Source organism: Pan troglodytes, chromosome 2 (assembly GCF_028858775.2).
Source record: "Pan troglodytes isolate AG18354 chromosome 2, NHGRI_mPanTro3-v2.0_pri, whole genome shotgun sequence".
Taxonomy (NCBI): Eukaryota; Metazoa; Chordata; class Mammalia; order Primates; family Hominidae; genus Pan; species Pan troglodytes.
The window spans coordinates 129,635,940-129,652,949 of NC_086015.1; the positions used below are offsets into that span (position 1 = coordinate 129,635,940).

The window sequence follows — 17,010 nt, forward strand, 5'->3', positions numbered from 1 at the left end:
GTGGACTCCAGGAAGGTAGGCATGGCACCTCCTTCAGGGTGGCATCCCCAGCCACACCTCACCCTGAGAAAGCGCCCACAGCTGTGGCCAGGCAGATGCCACTCTGAGGAGGCCTGGCCACTGTCTGGCACCATCACTAACCCTGTCCTGGGGGTGGTGAGGGATGGGACAAACACGTCTCCTGCTGGTTTAAAACACAGGTTTTATTATTGCTGTGTGGTGAGGACAACAGAGCAGGAGATGACTGTCACTGGAGAGATGGCTGCTTACTCACAGATCCCTAGGACAGAAGGGGGTGCACCACGCAGGGGGTGCGGGGGAAGCTGCAGGGTCAGCCAGAAAGCCCGAGGGAAAGGGGGACGTGGGCAGGAGCCTCCACTGTGGAATCACAGGAAGGAACAGTGAGGTGAGTGAGCAGGTGTAGGACTGATTTGTTAGAATAGTTTCGGGGTTCTGGGGCACAGGGCTGCCCCTGGTTGTCTGGTCCTGGCTCTGGGGGGATAGGGCAGGGATCAGTGGTCCTGAGAGTGACAGACTGACAGAGGCTGTGGCTGGGGTGTGGGCTCTGGATTGGGTGGTTTGCATTTGAAAGGTGTGCTCTGGGCAAGTCATTTTCTATCTCCAGGGATTAGCTAATCCGAGGGGGAGGGAAGGGAAGGTCCTCTAGGCTCAGGAAGGCCCCAGAGGTCAAAGCATCTAAATGAGAAGGTAAAAGACTTGTTTTTTTACCAATATGCCTGCCTTCCAGGAGTTTACTGCCTGGGGGTCGGTGGTGGGGGGTGCAGTCCAGACTTGCTGTGGGGAGTCCAGGTGGGGGCAATCACAGAGAACCAGCAAATAGGATGATGGTGAGGGTGCAGGTGGCAGGGGCGGATGGGTCCAGTGCTCCTCAGGAGACAGAGTCTGTGGGATCTGGTGACTAGGTGTGGAATGAGGGAGAAGAGGGTGTCGGGGATGCCTTGTCTCCTCAGTGACACCTGTGCATCACAGCGCTGTTTGCTGAGATGGCCAAGGCCAGGGGTGGAGCAGGTTTCGCAGGAGGGGGAAGGCCAGGAGCTCAGTTGGCGATGTGTAGGTGTCAGTGTCCTGTGGGAAACTCCCAGCCGAGACTCTGAAGAGGCTGCTGTGGATGGAGGCCCAGAGGTCAGGAGAGTAGGCGGAAATGTGAGGGCATCAGCAAATCCGCTGGGGCTGGAACTGAAGCCATGGGCACTGGTGAGGCGTCTAGGAGGAAAGGAGAGAGAATGGCCCGGGACACAGCCCAAAAGACTCTGATGGATAGAGGATGTTTGGAACTCATGTCACATGAGTGGAGTGCCCAGTCGAGTGTATTTTATCTTTGTTTTTTTTTTTTTGAGACAGGGTCTCACTCTATCATGCAGGCTGGAATGCAGTGGTGCAATCTCGGCTCAATGCAATCTCCACCTCCCAGGTTCAAATTATCTTCCTGCCTCAGCCTCCAGAGTAGCTGGGATTACAGGTGCACCATCATGCCTGGCTAATTATTGTATTTTTAGTACAGACAGGGTTTCACCATATTGGCCAGGCTGTTGTTGGACTCCTGGCCTCAAGTGATCCACCTTCCTCGGCCTCCCAAAGTGCTGGGATTACAGGCGTAAACCACCGCACCTTTTTTATGAGAATGTTTCACACCCAGTTCATTCTTTTCCTATCTCTCCTGAATTATTATAAAAGTAGACTTACACTTTAATAAAGACTTTTTAAGTTAAAAAATTAAATCATGTTAAAATACTAGAAGAAAACACAATTTTTTTTTCTAAAAAATATTTAAACTTCAGCGGCAGAATGCCTTTCTAAACAAGACACTAAACCCCAAAGCATTTCATTAAGCAAAAGTTAAATTTTCATACAAGGAAAATGAATGATAAAGTCAAATTGCCTGAAGGAGAATTATTTTCAGCAGCTCTGCCAAATAAGCCAGTGTCCATCAATATAATAGATGAAGGTTCTCAAGAATCGTCTAGAAACTAGAACATTTCAGTAGAGAAATGGGCAAAGGATACTAACAGAATGAGGCAAGAAGATGGATAATTAACATCCGAAAAGACACACAGTTTCTTCCTAATTAAGAAATGCAGATGAAAACTGAGATGCCCTTTGTGACCTGTTAGAGTGACCGTTTCTGGTGTAGGGAAAGCAGTCCCACTAAAGTTGGTGATGGAAGAGTATCAAGCTAAAATAACCAAAAGAGTCAGAATCAGGTTTAGAGTTTCTCCAAGCACGAAGCTGAGGAGAAGTACAGGCCACCCAGTAATCAGAGATCCAGAGAATGAAAGTCCATGTTCCAAAGTGTAGAAGTTTGAGATTGTTTATCTAGACAAAGCTTTGGGAAGTTTAGCAGAATTTCAGCATCCTTCTATGGAAGGCTGCCTGCACATTACAAGGATCTGACTCGCTAAGGGGTCCTTTTCTCTCTGGACAGGTATATTTATCATTCCACACTGAAGATGCAACTGTCATGGGGTCCTGGGTGCCATCTGCTCTGAATTAGGTATGGGACAATAAAAAGGCAGTTAATCGGTAACAAAGTCTAGTGATTGGAAGTGGGAGTTCTGGTGTCCAGTCTCTCCCGGTCATTCACAGAGCAGAGAAAATGAGGTTGTTTTTCTGAGATGGAGTCTCGCTCTGTCACCCAGGCTGGAGTGCAGTGGTGCAATCTAGCTCACTGCAACCTCCAGAGGAGGGTTACTCCCTAAGAAGCAGAACTGCAAACAGGTTACGTATGTCAGGTGCCAGGGCTTAACTTCCTCCTTGGCTTAATAAATCTAGAGCATTCTGAAATTTTATTTTATATGAGTAACCATTACAGAAATTCAGAAATTGCAAAAGATGATTGAAAAAAAACCCCAGGGTCCTCCAAGGGACTCGGCTAAGTATGGATGAGACTTGTGCGCGTGAACAGATGAAGTTTCTTTTTTTTTTTTTGAGATGGAGCCTCGCTCTGTCACCCAAGCTGGAGTGCAGTGTCACGATCTCAGCTGACTGCAACCTCTGCCTCCCAGATTCAAGTGATTCTCCTGCCTCAGCCTCCCAAGTAGCTGGGATTATAGGCACGTACCACCACGCCTGGCTAATTTTTGTATTTTTAGTAGAGACGGGGTTTCACCATGTTGGTCAGGCTAGTCTCAAACTCCTGACCTCGTGATCCACCCGCCTTGGCCTCCCAAAGTGCTAGGATTACAGGCATGAGCCACCGCGCCTGGCTTTTTTTTGTTGTTTTCTTTTGTTTTTGAAATGGAGTCTTGCTCTGTCACCCAGGCTGGAGTGCAGTGACACAATCTCGGCTCACTGCAACCTCCACCTCCTGGGTTCAAGCGATTCTCCTGCCTCAGCCTCCCAATGAGCTGGGACTACAGGTGCACACCACCATGCCTGGTTAATTTTTGTATTTTTAGTAGAGACGTGGTTTCACCATGTTGGCCAGGATGGTCTCGATCTCCTGACCTCGTGATCCACCCACCTCAGCTTCCCTGCTGGGATTACAGGCGTGAGCCACCACGCCCGGTCACAGATGAACTTTCTTTCAAGTCTTAAAATTGTGATGAAATACACATAAAATTGGCCATCTTAACTATATTTAAATGTATGGTTCGGTGGCATTGACCACATTCACACAGCTGTGCGACCATCACCACCATCCATCTCAGAACTCTTCTCATCCCCAAACTGAACCTCCGTCCCCACTGAACACTAGCTCCCCATTCCCCCTCCCCTAGCCCTGGTGACCACTGTTCTACTTAGTCTCTGAATGCTCTAGGGACCTCCTGTGAGTGGCAGCATACAGTATTTGTCCTTTGGGGCTGGCTTGTTTCACTAAGTGTAATGTCCTTAAGGTTCATTTCTGTTTTTGTATGTAAGCAGGTGAGCTTTTTAGTGAAAAACCAAGGGCATATAAGTGTATGTGGGCATAAAATACTTCTAGTCAGAGCTGCAAAAATCTTGGCCTGGCACGGTGGCTCACACCTATAATCCCAGCACTTTGGGAGGCCAAGGCGGGTGGATCACCTGAGGTCAGGAGTTCAAGACCAGCCCGGCCAACATAGTGAAACCCCATCTCTACAAAAAATACAAAAATAAGCTGGGGGTGGTGGTGCACACCTGTAGTCCCAGCTACTTGGGAGGCTGAGGCAGGAGAATCGCTTGAACCTGGGAGGTAGAGGTTGCAGTGAGCCGAGATCGTGCTACTGTGCTCCAGTCTGGACAACAGAGCAAGATGCCATCTCAAAATAAATAAATAAATAAATAAAATGTATATAGGTAGCAAGAGCTTCAGGTGAGGCTATTTCATCATATCAATACATCAAACCTGTGTTGTTTGAAATATGTGCTATGTATGTGCATTGCTCTTTCATTCTTTCTTGTTTTAGAGACAGGGTCTCACCCTGTCACCCATGCTGGAGTGCAGTGGCGCAATTATGGTTCACAGCAGCCTCGACCTCCTGGGCTCAAAGGATCCTCCCCCCCTCAGCCTCCCTAGTAACTGGGACCACATCCAGATCCATTGCTTTTTCATTTCTAATAGGGTTTTGGTTTGTGTGGTTTGGGTTTTGGTCTATTTAAATAGCAGTGGTATCTTCTGATTTATATGATATGGTTAATTAAATTCTATCTGGAAATGTAACCACATGCCTACTAAGATAGTTAGAGGACAATCATGGTTCAGCAACCGAGCCCCTGAGTTCTCCCCAGCCTCACCTCTCCCGACCGCCTCTGCCTCCCCGACTATACATTATGGATTCTGTGTGGCCCCGAAGGCCTCTCAGTTTCAGCCCAGGCCTGGCCTTCCCGCCTGTCCCACAAGACTCCCGCCATCTTCCTCACTCTTCCCTCACCCCATGACCATTTGCTCAGGGCCCAGGCCTTGGTATCATAGCCCCACCTCATGAGAAACCCTGTCTTCCCGCTCAGTGTTTCACTCCGGGACCACACAGTCCCTCCCCCATCCCGCCCCAGGAGGACTGGCACCCTAAGCAGCCCACCGGAGACCACGTTCTGGCAGCCCCTGCCCCTCAGGCGCCGACCAGGATCTCCGAGCTGCAAAGTATTCCTGGGTGGGAGTGGAGGAAGTGTCCGGCCACATGTCTCCTTCCCTGTGGGTATCAGCACAGCAAGGCATTGGAGACCCAGCAGTAACACCTGAGTAGTCACCTGAAGAAACAGGGTGCCGGGGAGCCCACCCCGGGTGGGAAGGAGACTTGCTGGCCTTGGGGAGAAAATGGCTCTAGCTTCCAGGCAGCACAACCCCAGTTTTCCAGCTTGGTCAGAAGGGCCACTCCTCACAGTGGGATAGGGGTGGCAGCTCCCTGAGGAGGTGGGGTCTTAGGGGCCTCCATCCAAGTCCAGCAGGAAGCCCCTGGGAGGCAAGGCACTGGCCAGGCCGGGGTCAGAGGCTTGGGGTCCTTGTCCTCCCTGGGTCCCGGTATGTCCATCTATAAAACAGCCTTGCACTGCTACTCTTAAGGAACACACTGAAGGATGGGAAAGGGGGGGCACAAAACATCCGTGCACCAGGCACAGGTGCCAGGGACTTCTCAGGCTATTTTCTTGCACAATTCTCACAACTTCCCGGCAAAGTCAGTGTGATCTCTGGGAGGTAGAGCCCTCAGTCTCACAGGGGAGGGAGCTGAGGTTAAGCCTTTGTGTGTCTGAGACATTCCCCGCCTCAGGCTGTGTTCACAGTTCTCATGGGCCAGGGGAGTCACTGCTGCGGCCCTCACTTTTGTGTCTCCTCAGAGAACAGCCTGGAATCCATGAACATCAGCTCTTCTTCAAGCACTGAAGAGAACCCAAAGAAACAGGCAAGAAAAAACGAAGGTAACCTTCAAGCTGGGAGGCTAAAGTCCAAGTTGGCAGGAGGCAACTCCTCTCCCTCTGCCCCCAGATCCCCTCAGACCAGGTCTCTAGAGCTAAGGGCAGAAGGAAATGCTTCTCTTTCCATTAGGAATTGGGTTGACTTGAAATAACAGGCATGTAAACAAAGTAGGATTTATTGCTCCCTCTGTTAATGAGAAATGTGGGACGAAATGCAGACTTTCTTAAGGCTCCACTAACAGCAGTTCCATAAAATCACTCAGGTGACCAGGTCCCCAAGTCTCTCTGCTCCACCAGAAAGGAATTAAGGCTTTCAACCAAAGAGTGTCTCATGCTCACAAAATGGCTGCTGCAGCTCCAGCCTCAGCACATCTGATTCCAGGCAGGGAAAAGTAACAAAGGGAAGGGCAAAACTACCCTCCAGCCAATTTAGCCTTCTAGGGGAAAGGATTTTTCCCAAAAGTTCCAAGCAGCAATGTCTTCCCACATTCCGGCAGCTAAATTTGCCATATGGCCATCAGGATCTACAAGGAGGGCACACTGCTGCCACCGTTAGGAGGAAGGAGGGCAGGTAGCTAGCTAGCTGCATGTGCCTCACCCTGGTAGCCCTGAACAGGGCATCGCTGCCACCTGCACTGTGGCTCCGACCTCCCTTGCCTGGACTCCCTGCTGTCTCCCGCTCTGCCCCTGGGCTAACAGACCACTCTGATCCTTCCGCAGAGGTCTGCAGATGTGAGCATTTCTCCCAGCCTGTGCTCCATGGCCCAGGCTCCCACCCCTCTCCCCACCACATTTCCTCTCTTTTATTATTATGAAATTATAAAATGAAAATTTAAACATGTCCAGATGTAGAGATTGGAGCCAACGAGTTTCACAGGCCCACCACCAGGTTCTGCCACTGACTCAAATATGCCCATTTGCTTCCTCTGTCCTTTCTCTCTTTTTCTTTGCCAGGACATTTTAAAGTAAAATCCAGACATGTCATTTCATCCACTTCAGCGTGCACTTCTCAACAATAGGGGTGTTTCCACACAAACCCAAGCACCATCACCACACCCGACAAAGTGAACCAGCCCAACCTATGGTCAGACTGGCCCAGTAATCTCAGAAACATTTTCCGTAGAAGACTCTTTCTAATCAGAATTCAAAGAAGACCTGAGCTCCTTCAGGCTCTGTGAATCTAGCAGCCCCCTCCCTGGCCCATCCCATCACTCTCTGGCCTTTGACTTCTTGAGCAGTGGTGTTGCCTCTCCTGCAGCAAGCCCCAGTGTCCCCATTCTGCATTTGTGTGTCTGCTTCCTGATGCTGGCACTGGGACTGCTTCTCTGTGCCCATCCTTCCTGCCCTTGGACATTAGCCCCAGGTGCTTGACTAGATCCCGGCTCCCCTTGGTCATGAGGCTCTTCTCATGGGCAGAGGCAGCACCCACATCTGCTGTGGGTGCAGAGGCATGGGAGGGAGAAAGTCCTGGGGGCGAGCGCCTGACCCTCCGCACAAACTATCAAGGCAGCCATTCACCCAATCACCCATCTATCCCTTTCCTTTTTTGAGACAGGGTCTCACACTGTCACCCAGGCTGAGGTGCAGGTGCAGTCGTTCCATCACAGCTCACTGCAGCCTCAACCTCCTGGGTTTAAGCGATCCTCCTGCTTCAGCCTGCCGGGTAGCTGGGACAACAGGTGCGCACCAACACACCTGGCTCATTTTTGTATTTTTTGTAGAGACAGGGTTGCACCATATTGCTTTGGCTGGCCTTGAACTCCTGGGCTCAATCAGTGCTTCAGCCTTGGCCTCCCAAAGTGCTGGGATTACAGGCGTGAGCCACTGCACCTGGCCCAGTTTATGAGTTTTGACAAATGTGTACAATGTGTTTCCTCCACCCTATGAAGATCTAGACCATTTCCATCTCCCCAGAAATTATCCGTCCGTCCCCCAGAGACAGCCACTCTTCAGCTATCCCCACCAAACCACTGGCTGTCCTCTCCAGCCTCCTGTAAATGGAATCGCACACTGTCTATCCTTTCAGTTTTCGCTCAATATCCCGTCTGGGAGAAGCATCCACATTGCTGCACCTAGCCAGAGTCCCTTCTGTGCATATGCCAACCATTTATTCTTTCCATTGCTGGTGAACATTTAGGTTGTTTCCAGTTTTTACAAATAATACTGCTATGAAGTCTTGTACATGTCACTTTGGGGACATAAGCACTTGCGTCTCCTGGGTACACACCCAAGAGTGGAATTGCTGGTCGTGTGTTTAACTTTAGTGGATAAATGAAGTTTTCCAGAGGGACTGTACCAATTCACAGTCCCACCAACAGGCATATGACTTCCAGTTGCTCTGTGTCCTCTCCAACTTGGTACACCATCGATCCTTTTAATATGACTTTGTCCTCTGGGTATATGTTAGTATCTCATATTTCCTGGTAACCCAGAAGAGCAATTGCCTTTTCATATAGTTCTGGGCCATTTGATGATTCTGTGTTGGGACGTACCTGTTTCCATCTTCTGCCCACTTGTTTGTTGCATTGCCTGTTTATTTTAACGATTTCTTGGAGCTCTTTACTGGATAGAAGTCATTTGCTAGTTCTGAGTATGACGGATATCTTCTCCCACTCCTGGGACTGCCTTTCACTCTCTGAGTGGTGCTAAAAGGCACCAATAAAAAGTTCCTGGCTGGGCACAGTGGCTCACCCCTGTAATCCCAGCACTTTGGGAGGCCAAGGCGGGTGGATTACCTGAGGTCAGGAGTTCGAGACCAGCCTGAACAATATGATGAAACCTCGTCTCTACTAAAAGTATAAAAATTAGCTGGGCATGATGTTGGGAGCCTGTAGTCCCAGCTACTCGGGAGGCTGAGACAGGAGAATTGCTTGAACCCAGGAGACGGAGGTTGCAGTGAGCCAAGATCTTGCTACTGCACTCCAGTCTGGGCAAAAGAGCGAGACTCCGTCTCAAAAAAAAAAGTTCCTAAGTTTAGTGTAGTTCAGTTTCATGCAGCTCAATCGTTTCTTCATTATGGCTTTTAGTGTCTTATTTTAAAACTCTTTAGTGACCCCCAAGGTCATGATATCCTCTGATTGTGTCTTCTACAACTTTTTGTTTTACTTTCACAATAAGACCTACAAACCACATCTTAATTGACCTAATCGTAACCATTTCATTTATAGATTCCTTTGGGTTTTCTACTATACAATCATGTCACCTTGAATGGCATTATTTTCTCTTCCTTTGTGATCCTTATACCTTTTCTGCCTTTCTTTTTTTTTTCTTTTGAAACAGGGTCTCACTCTGTCACTCAGGCTGGAGTGCAGTGGTGCCATCTCGGCTCACTGCAGCCTTGACCTCCTGGGTTCAAGTGATCCTCCCACTCAGCCTCCCAAAGTGCTGGCATTCCAGGCATGAGCTACCCTGTCCAGCCTTTTTATTTCTTTTTCTTGAATCACTCTCCCAGTGAGGACCCTCATTTTAATGCAGAATAGCAATGTAAAGAGCAGGCATCCTTGCCTTGCTCCTGGTCTGATCCTACATGGGTGGAGGGACATTCAGTATGTCATCTGCAGGTTTCTTGTAGATATCTGTATTTATTTCCTATTGCTGCTATGACAAATCACCACAAACTCAAAGGCTTTGAGCAGCACAAATAGCTCATCTTACAGTTCTGGAAGTCAGAAGTCTTACAGGACTAAACCAAAGCATTGGCAGGGCTGCCTTCCTCCTGGAGGCTGGGAGAAAAATCCATCTTCCTGCCTTTTCCAGCCTTTAGAGGTGGCTGCCCACATCACTTGGCTCAAGCCTCTCACTCTGTCTTCGAAGGTAGCAGCACAGTTTGTTGAGAGTTTTTATCATAAAGGGGTGCTGAATATTGTCGAATGCTTTTTCTGCATCTTTTGATATGCTCATATGGTTTTTGTTTTAATTCTGCTTATGTGATGTATCACATGTATTGACTTCTGTATGCTGAACCATCCCTGCATCCCTGGGATGGAACCCACTTGATCACGATGAATTATCTTTCTGATGTGCTGTTGGATTCAGTTAGCTAATGTTTTGTTGAGGATTTTTGCATCTATGTTCATCAGGGAAATTGGTCTGTAGTTTTTTTTGTTGTTGGTTTTTTTTTTTTTTTTTTTTTTTTTTTTTTTTGGTCGTGTCCTTTCCTGGTTTTGGTATCAGGGTGATACTGGCTTCATTCTATGAGGATCTCTTCTTTCTCAATATTTTGGAATAGTTTTAGTAGGATTGGTACCAATTCTTCTTTGAATGTCTGGTAGTATTCAGCTGTGAATCCATCTGCTTTTGGGCTTTTTTTTGTTGGCAATTTTTAAATTATGGATTCAATCTCGCTACTTGTTATTGGTCTATTCAGGGTTTCTATTTCTTCCTGATTTAATCTAGGAGAGTTGTGTGTTTCCAGGAATTTACCAGTTTCCTCTGGGTTTTGTTTGTGCACATACATGTTCGTAGTAGTCTCAAATGATCTTTTGTATTTCTGTGGTGGTGGATGAATATCTCCAGTTTCATTTCTAATTGAGTTTATTTGGATCTTCTCTCTTCTTCTCTTGGTTAATCTTGTGAGTGGTCTACACAGATTTTATTTTTTCAAAGAACCAGGTTTTTGTTTCATTTATCCTTTGTATTTCTTTTGTTTCAATTTCATTTAGTTCTGCTCTGATATTTGCTATTTTTTTTTCTTCTGCTGGGTTTGGATTTAGTTTGCTCTTGTTTCCCTAGTTCCTTGAGGTGTGACATGAGGTTGTCAGTTTGTGCTCTCTCAGACTTTCTGATGCAGGCATTTAACACTATGAACTTTCCTCTTGGGACCGCTTTTCTGTGTCCTGGAGGTTTTGATAACTTATCTCATTATTATCATTCAATTCAAAGAATTTTTAAATTTCCATTTTGATTTCCTTGTTAACCCAGATGTCATTCAAGAGCAGATTATTTATTTCCGTGTGTTTCTATCGCATCACTCCACCTTGGCTTCTCTTCCTGCACTCCTTGTTCTGCCCCAACCCTCCTGCCTCCCAATTACAAGGACCCCCGTGGTTACACTGGGCCCACCTGGACATGCCGGGACAGTTTCCCCACCTCAGGATCCTTAGCTCAATCACATCTGCAAAGGCCCTTTCGCCATAGAAGGTGACACTATCACAGGTTTGGGGATTAGGGCACGGGCATCTTTGGGGGCTGTTACTCGACCAAAGCATAATACCCTTTATCAGATTGGGGGGTTCCCTTCTATTCCTAGTTGCTAAGAGTTTTATTCAAAAATAAGCTTTGAATTTTATCAAATAATTTTACTGCATCTCTTGAAATGATTATATCATTTCCTTCTTTGTTCTGTTAATGGAAGGTATTACATTGATTGGCTTAAAAATATTCAACCAACTCTGCATTTTTGGAATGATTAGCCTCAAATGACTGCCATTTTTGGGGTGGGCTCATCTTCACCTAAACACATCAATCATCTTCACATGAATTCTGACCACTCCCAAGTCACCGGACTGCAGGTGCAGTGTCTGACTTCTTAAGCCAGTCTCCCCATAGCTACTTACAGCTATGGGACCTTGGCAGAGTATCTGACTGCTCTGAGCCTCAGTTCCTCACAGGTAAAATGGGAGTAACCATGATTCCCACCTCCTTGGGTGGTCAGGAACATTAAATCACAGGAAGTCCCCAGTCTGGCCCATGGCAAGTGCTGGGCGCTTGCTAGCTATCCATTTGCTTTTGTGATGGGGACATGGGATGGGCCGCCCATGCGTGTTCATCACCAGTTTGGGAGCATAAAGAATTTTACTTCTCTGCCCCTCTGATCAAGCACCAGGTCCCATGATTCCTAATTGAGGGCAAACACCTCTGCCCTGGTTGAGTTGCTAGACAGAAGCAGAAGGGAGAGCGAGTGCAGACTGGGGAGGTGAAGCGGGTGCCTGGCAGTTCCTCCACCAGCTGCTTGTGTCCCAGTGTCTGCCACCCAGAGCCTTGGAGCCTCACACTGCCCTCCATGCCCTTGTCCCCGCAGCTGTGCCAGGCTGCGCCTCCTTACCCCATCCCACCTGCCTGCCCTCTCCCAGAACTTCTGTGACACCAGAGTCACCCTCCCTGTCTTCCAGAGCTGTCCTAGAGTTTTAAATTTATTTTCTAACATTTCTCGGGGGTTGGGGTTGGGCTGGTGGGGAAGGCAGCCCATGTGCTCAGTTTACCCTCTCCACCTGACTTCTTGGCTGCTTGAGGCTCACAGGGAGGCTGCTGGCATCAGCTCCGTCTCTGAATTGCAGTCAGTGTGTAGAATTAGGAGCGGGACAAGAGTCCACCCTGCAAAGCAAACCTTCACAAGCCCCTCTCTGGGCCTCTGGTCCCTCCCCAGGCCTGAAGCACTTTGTTCTTGGCCTTCCCTGGGAGGACTGGAGAGGCCTGAAAAGACAGATGCAAGTTCACCTGGAGGCCCACAGCAAGGGCCATGAGTTCAGTGTCAGCAGACCCTGGTCACCAGGCCCATCACTAACAAACAGCAGGCTCAGCCTCCCTTCTCCATAAGGGAGACTCCAGAGGCCTGCAGTGAGGGCTGGCTGAGGGCAGACGTGTGAGACAAGGCTGTGCTCACGAGCTCTCTTTCAGGGGCCAGGGACAGAAGCCCAACTTGAACCAGGTTAAACTACAGAGGTGCCTTGCTGGAGGTGGAAGGTCCAGGGTTGGACTTTAGCCACAGCTGGATCCAGAGGAACCTTCCCACTCACTCATGCTTTTCCATGCTGGGCTGGGAAGGCAGTGGGGCCCCAGAGACAGAGACCACCACCTGGAAGAGCTGGCTCCCCTTTCCAGAGAGGTGTCTCCCTTTCCAGAACATGGTCCTGACCCTTCAGCGAACCCTTTCCACTTATCTGGGGATGTGGATTTCTTCTTGCTCAGAGATCAGGAGCGGAATAAGGCTCTCGCCGTGAGTATCCAGGACAGACGCCAGCACCTCCGGGAGCTTCCCTGCTCCCACTGCTTCCTGGAGTGGCCGCATTGCCCTTCTCAGAGGAGCACTTTCCTCAGGTCCTTCTCATTCCAGAATAGTCAATAGCTCACCACTTCCTATAAAATCAGCTGGAAACCTTACCTGGCTCTCAGGACTCACAGCATCCCACCCATCTTCCCCTGTCTGTCACCACTCTTCTTGGGTCTTGGTCAGATAGACTTCTTGGGCTGCCGTGGCAACAGCCTCAGCCACCTCGCCGCCACTTCCACTGCTGCCTGCGTGAAACGCCATCCTCTCCTGACACTCTCCGGGTCCTCCAAGGCCCAGCTCAGCCCTCACAGGCCCTCTCCCATCCCACAGGCACCCCCTGCTGCTCAGGCCTTGTGCCGTCCCTCTGGCTGGACCCCTGCAGGTCAGACCCACACACAGTCGCCCACGGCACGCACACACGTGCTCCCCCGGGTGCCTAGGGTCCCTGGGCCAGCACCGACCCCACTCTTGCCCCATCTTCACCCCAGCCTGTCCTCTTGCTTTCCCAGCCCTGAGAGCTGTGAGCCCTGAGTGGGGACAGCCCAATCTTGCTGCCTTGGGCACCCAGCCCTGCCCCACGTGCCAGGCATGGCAGCCTTCCCAGGGTCGCACCTGGGCTGCCCCACAGACTCCATCACCTCGCCCTGATTCAGGGCTCAGCGTCTCTGAGATTCCTCACAGCTGTGGTTCCCAAGGCAGCAACAGCTACACTGGCATCTGTAGGGCATGGGTGGAGATGCACAGGCTTCAGCCCTGCCCAGGCCTCCCCATCAGAGACCAGGGCTGGGCCTGTGGGCTGTGATTCCTAGACCGGCTGAGACCCAGAGACTCTCTGACCCACGCCTTGGCCACCCTACTGTATCTTCTCCAATGAGGCGTTCGGTTTTCCTCTACACTCAAGCCCAGCCTAGCTCGAGGCCTCCCCCACCTTCCACTAAGAGTCTCACCCAACACACTCTCCACCACACCCAACAGGGTCACCAAACGCCATCTTCACCCACCCAACAGGGTCACCGAACCCCAACCTCACCCACCCAACAGGATCACCAAACCATACCCTCCCCCACCCAACAGGGTCCCCCACTCAAACCCTCCCCCACCCAGCAGGGTCTCCCACTCACAACCTCCCCTACCCGGCAGGCTCTCCCACTTATACCCTCCCCTACCCAGCATCCACCACTCACAACCTCCCCCTCCCGACAGGGTCCCCCTCAGTCTGGCCCTGCCCTCAGTCAGCTGCCCAATGTCTTCTAAAGGCCACCTTGTACCCTGAGGATATAGTAGGTGACATTTTCCTGACTGCAGTGATGGGGACGTGCATTCCAGGGGCCTCAGGCTGGACCCATTTGCCTGGGTTCTTAGATGCCGTTTGTGTACCTGGTAGGTCCCAGCAGGAAGCGGAAGTGACCCCAGAAAGTCTACGTGAAGAGACTCCCAGGGCCGGTGCAGAAAAGTGGGAGGGGGTGTGGAGCTGGCAGGGGATGTCCCCACTGTGAGAACAGGACAGCAAGAGGGACACGGGGCGGGGTCGGGGTGTGGGGAGGTGAGTCCTGCCTTCCCGCTCCTCCGAAAGATTTCTCCCAAGGGAGGGCTGGCTGGAAGCCACCCCCAGGCCGCACAGGAGCTGGAGTGGGGTGGAGAGCAGGTGGAGATGGCCACCAACGGTGACCTTCCAGCTAGGCTACACCCACTACACAGTCGTAGTCTTCGGGAACCCCAGAGCCTCTAGGTTCCCTGCCCCTGGGTTGGTCATCAAAATATACGGCTCTCACTTAAATGTGGATTTCGGAGAAAATGAGACATCATCTTTTCGGGTAAGCGTGCCCCCTCTGTGGGTCTGGAGTGCTCATCTGACCGGGCAGCCTGTGTTTGACCTAGGGACCCTGACTGGCGCCCTTCTCGGGGGCAAATGGCCTCCCCAACAGCTGCCCTGCCTGCTTGGCTCTCAGCCCGGGACAGCAGTGTTCAGGCCCCCGCGTCCTCGCGCGCAAACCCGCGTCCCCGGCCTCAGGTCCGCGCGTCCCTAGGAATGGGGAACCGCGCGGGGAGGCCTGGACGCGGGTGGGGAGCCTGGGCCCCGCCCGACTTGGCCCGACGCCCCCAGGAACGGCAGCAGCAGAAGACGATGCGGGTGCACCAGAAGATGACCTACTCCTCGAAAGTGTCGGCTAAGCACACCAGCCTGCGGCGGCAGCTGCAGCTGGAGGACAAGCAGGAGGACCTGGAGGCGCGCGCCGAGGCCGAGCATCAGCGCGCCTTCCGCGACTACACGACCTGGAAGCTCACCTTGACCAAAGGTGCGTCCCCTCCGGCGCGGGGCGGGGGGGACCTGGGCCAGTGGCGTCCCACAACCGCAGCTCAGGGGGCGCGCCTGGAACCTCCGTGCCACTCGTCTTGCACAGATGGGAAGTGCTTTTCAAGTGCTTCGGAAAGGCCTGCCCTTTCTGTGTTTGGCCTCTCCAGGGGGGTCCCAAAGCTCTATTCCAGGATTGCAAACCTAAGAGCTTTTCAATCCTAATAGAATAGTTCCCCACCTTATCCTTGGTTTCTCTTTCCTTGGCTTCAGTTGCCGGAGCTGAAAGTAGGTGAGTACAATACAGCAAGATATTTTGAGAAAGAGACCATTTGCCTAACTTTTATTACGGTATATTGTTATAATTGTTCTATTTTTATTAGTCGTTATTGTTTATCTTTTACTGTGCCTAATTCATAAATAAAACAACTTCATCATAGGTAGCTATGTGTGGGAAAAAACTTAGTGTCTATAGGGTAGGGTTCAGGCATCCCCTGGGGGTCTTGGAACACAGGCTCCTGGATAAGGGAGGCTGCTGTATTGCGTGATTCGGAAGGTGGGCAGTGTACAGTGGGCGCAGGCTGCACATCGTAGAAGTGGGCGGTTCCTAAGAAAGAGCATGGAGCTGGACCTAGGTTTCCTGGCTTCCGTGGCAGCTGCAGCATTTCACAGCTTTGTGGTCATACCCAGGTCACCTGAGCCCTTTGCAGCTCAGTTTCCTTTCCTGGCTGATAACAGTACCAGCCTCATGGATTGTGGGGATTGAATGTGCTAATACATTGGCTGTAGTAAGAAAGAACTATGTATGTGTGTGAGCGGTGGAAATCTTAAGTACTGAATATGTATTAATATTCTACCAACCCAGATGATGAAGTATATTACAAAGTTAGAAGCAGTCAGTCAGATCAGAGTCCTGGCGCACAGGGGATTAGAGGTGTACCATGTGACTCTGAAACACACAAGGGCCTCCAGCCGCCACCTGGGGAGTGGCGCCCTGAGCTTGTGGGGGCGTTTAGGCCCCACAGTTGGAGGGGCAGGCAGGGGGAATGGGGGTTAGACGGGGAGACAGCATGGCCTGTTCTTTTTCCTGCCTCCACCCTTATTCCCAAGACCTGGAGGAGAGGCAAGTGACTGGGGAGGCGGGACTATGACTCCCAGCGAGGAGCTGGGTCTCCTGCAGGGGTAGGGACATCTCCGTGGCTACCCAGGGAGGCCCAGCCAGGGCCTCTGCCGGGATCTGGACTCTGGGAACAGAGCTCTTGCACCAGCCAAAGCAGGGCTCTGCTCCTGGAGAGGAAAGGGTGTGAGGGACAGGGCCAGAGAGCCCCATGGTTTCCAGGTCCTTTCCACAGCTCCCAAATCAGAGACAGCCTACAACTTCCATGCCAGGAAGGCCAGGGAAAGGGGCCCCTGTGGCCCTTGGCCCCAGCCTCACTGTCCTTCTGCGTGCTCTCCTGAAGCTTGTCCAGACGTCCACCTCAACTTCCTCCTGTCTGGTTTAAACCCTGGCAGTGTAGACTCAGCCTCTGCCCAGTTTGCTCGGGGGGCTTAGGTGCCCCAAGTAGCAATTATGGCTCCCCATTTTTCTGTCCTCATCCCCATTCAGGTCCTGGCTAGAAGGCCTGTGGCTATTAAGTCCAGCTGGGTGAAATTTCCCAGGTGGGGTGTCCAGAGCCTTACTGCAAGTGAGTGCTACAGCAAGAGAGGCGCAAGTCAGACACAGTAAGGACTTCCCACCTGGCCGGACTCTGGCCATGGAGAATATAACATTTCAGGCAGAGCCTTCTCTCTTTTTGTGGAGACAGAGGACAAGAACACTACCTTCCATGGTCCCGGTAGTCACCTGGGCGTGGACGCAAAGCAGTGCCCAGCAGCCGGTGGAAGCCTCCTCTGCAGA

At 51.0% G+C, this 17,010-nt stretch overlaps 1 protein-coding gene across 28 annotated transcripts in view; it reads left to right on the forward strand.

Annotated features, from left to right (window-relative positions):
• CFAP100 (cilia and flagella associated protein 100) overlaps positions 1–17,010 on the forward strand; it is a 42,499-nt gene that overhangs the window by 7,310 nt on the left and 18,179 nt on the right. For 16 of the 28 annotated variants that reach the window (XR_010155746.1, XR_010155745.1, XM_063807086.1 and 13 more), the window contains 3 exons: positions 5,755–5,835; positions 12,672–12,766; positions 14,925–15,117. Coding sequence is in view for 26 of the 28 variants with exons in the window: in XM_063807086.1 (XP_063663156.1) it covers positions 5,755–5,835; positions 12,672–12,766; positions 14,925–15,117 (369 nt within the window). In the remaining 2 variants the exon portion in view is untranslated. Of the gene's footprint in view, positions 1–2,443; positions 2,513–5,754; positions 5,836–12,671; positions 12,767–14,924; positions 15,118–17,010 lie in introns of all 28 variants that reach the window. The other 12 variants (XM_063807092.1, XM_063807084.1, XM_063807088.1 and 9 more) reach the window with 3 other exon arrangements.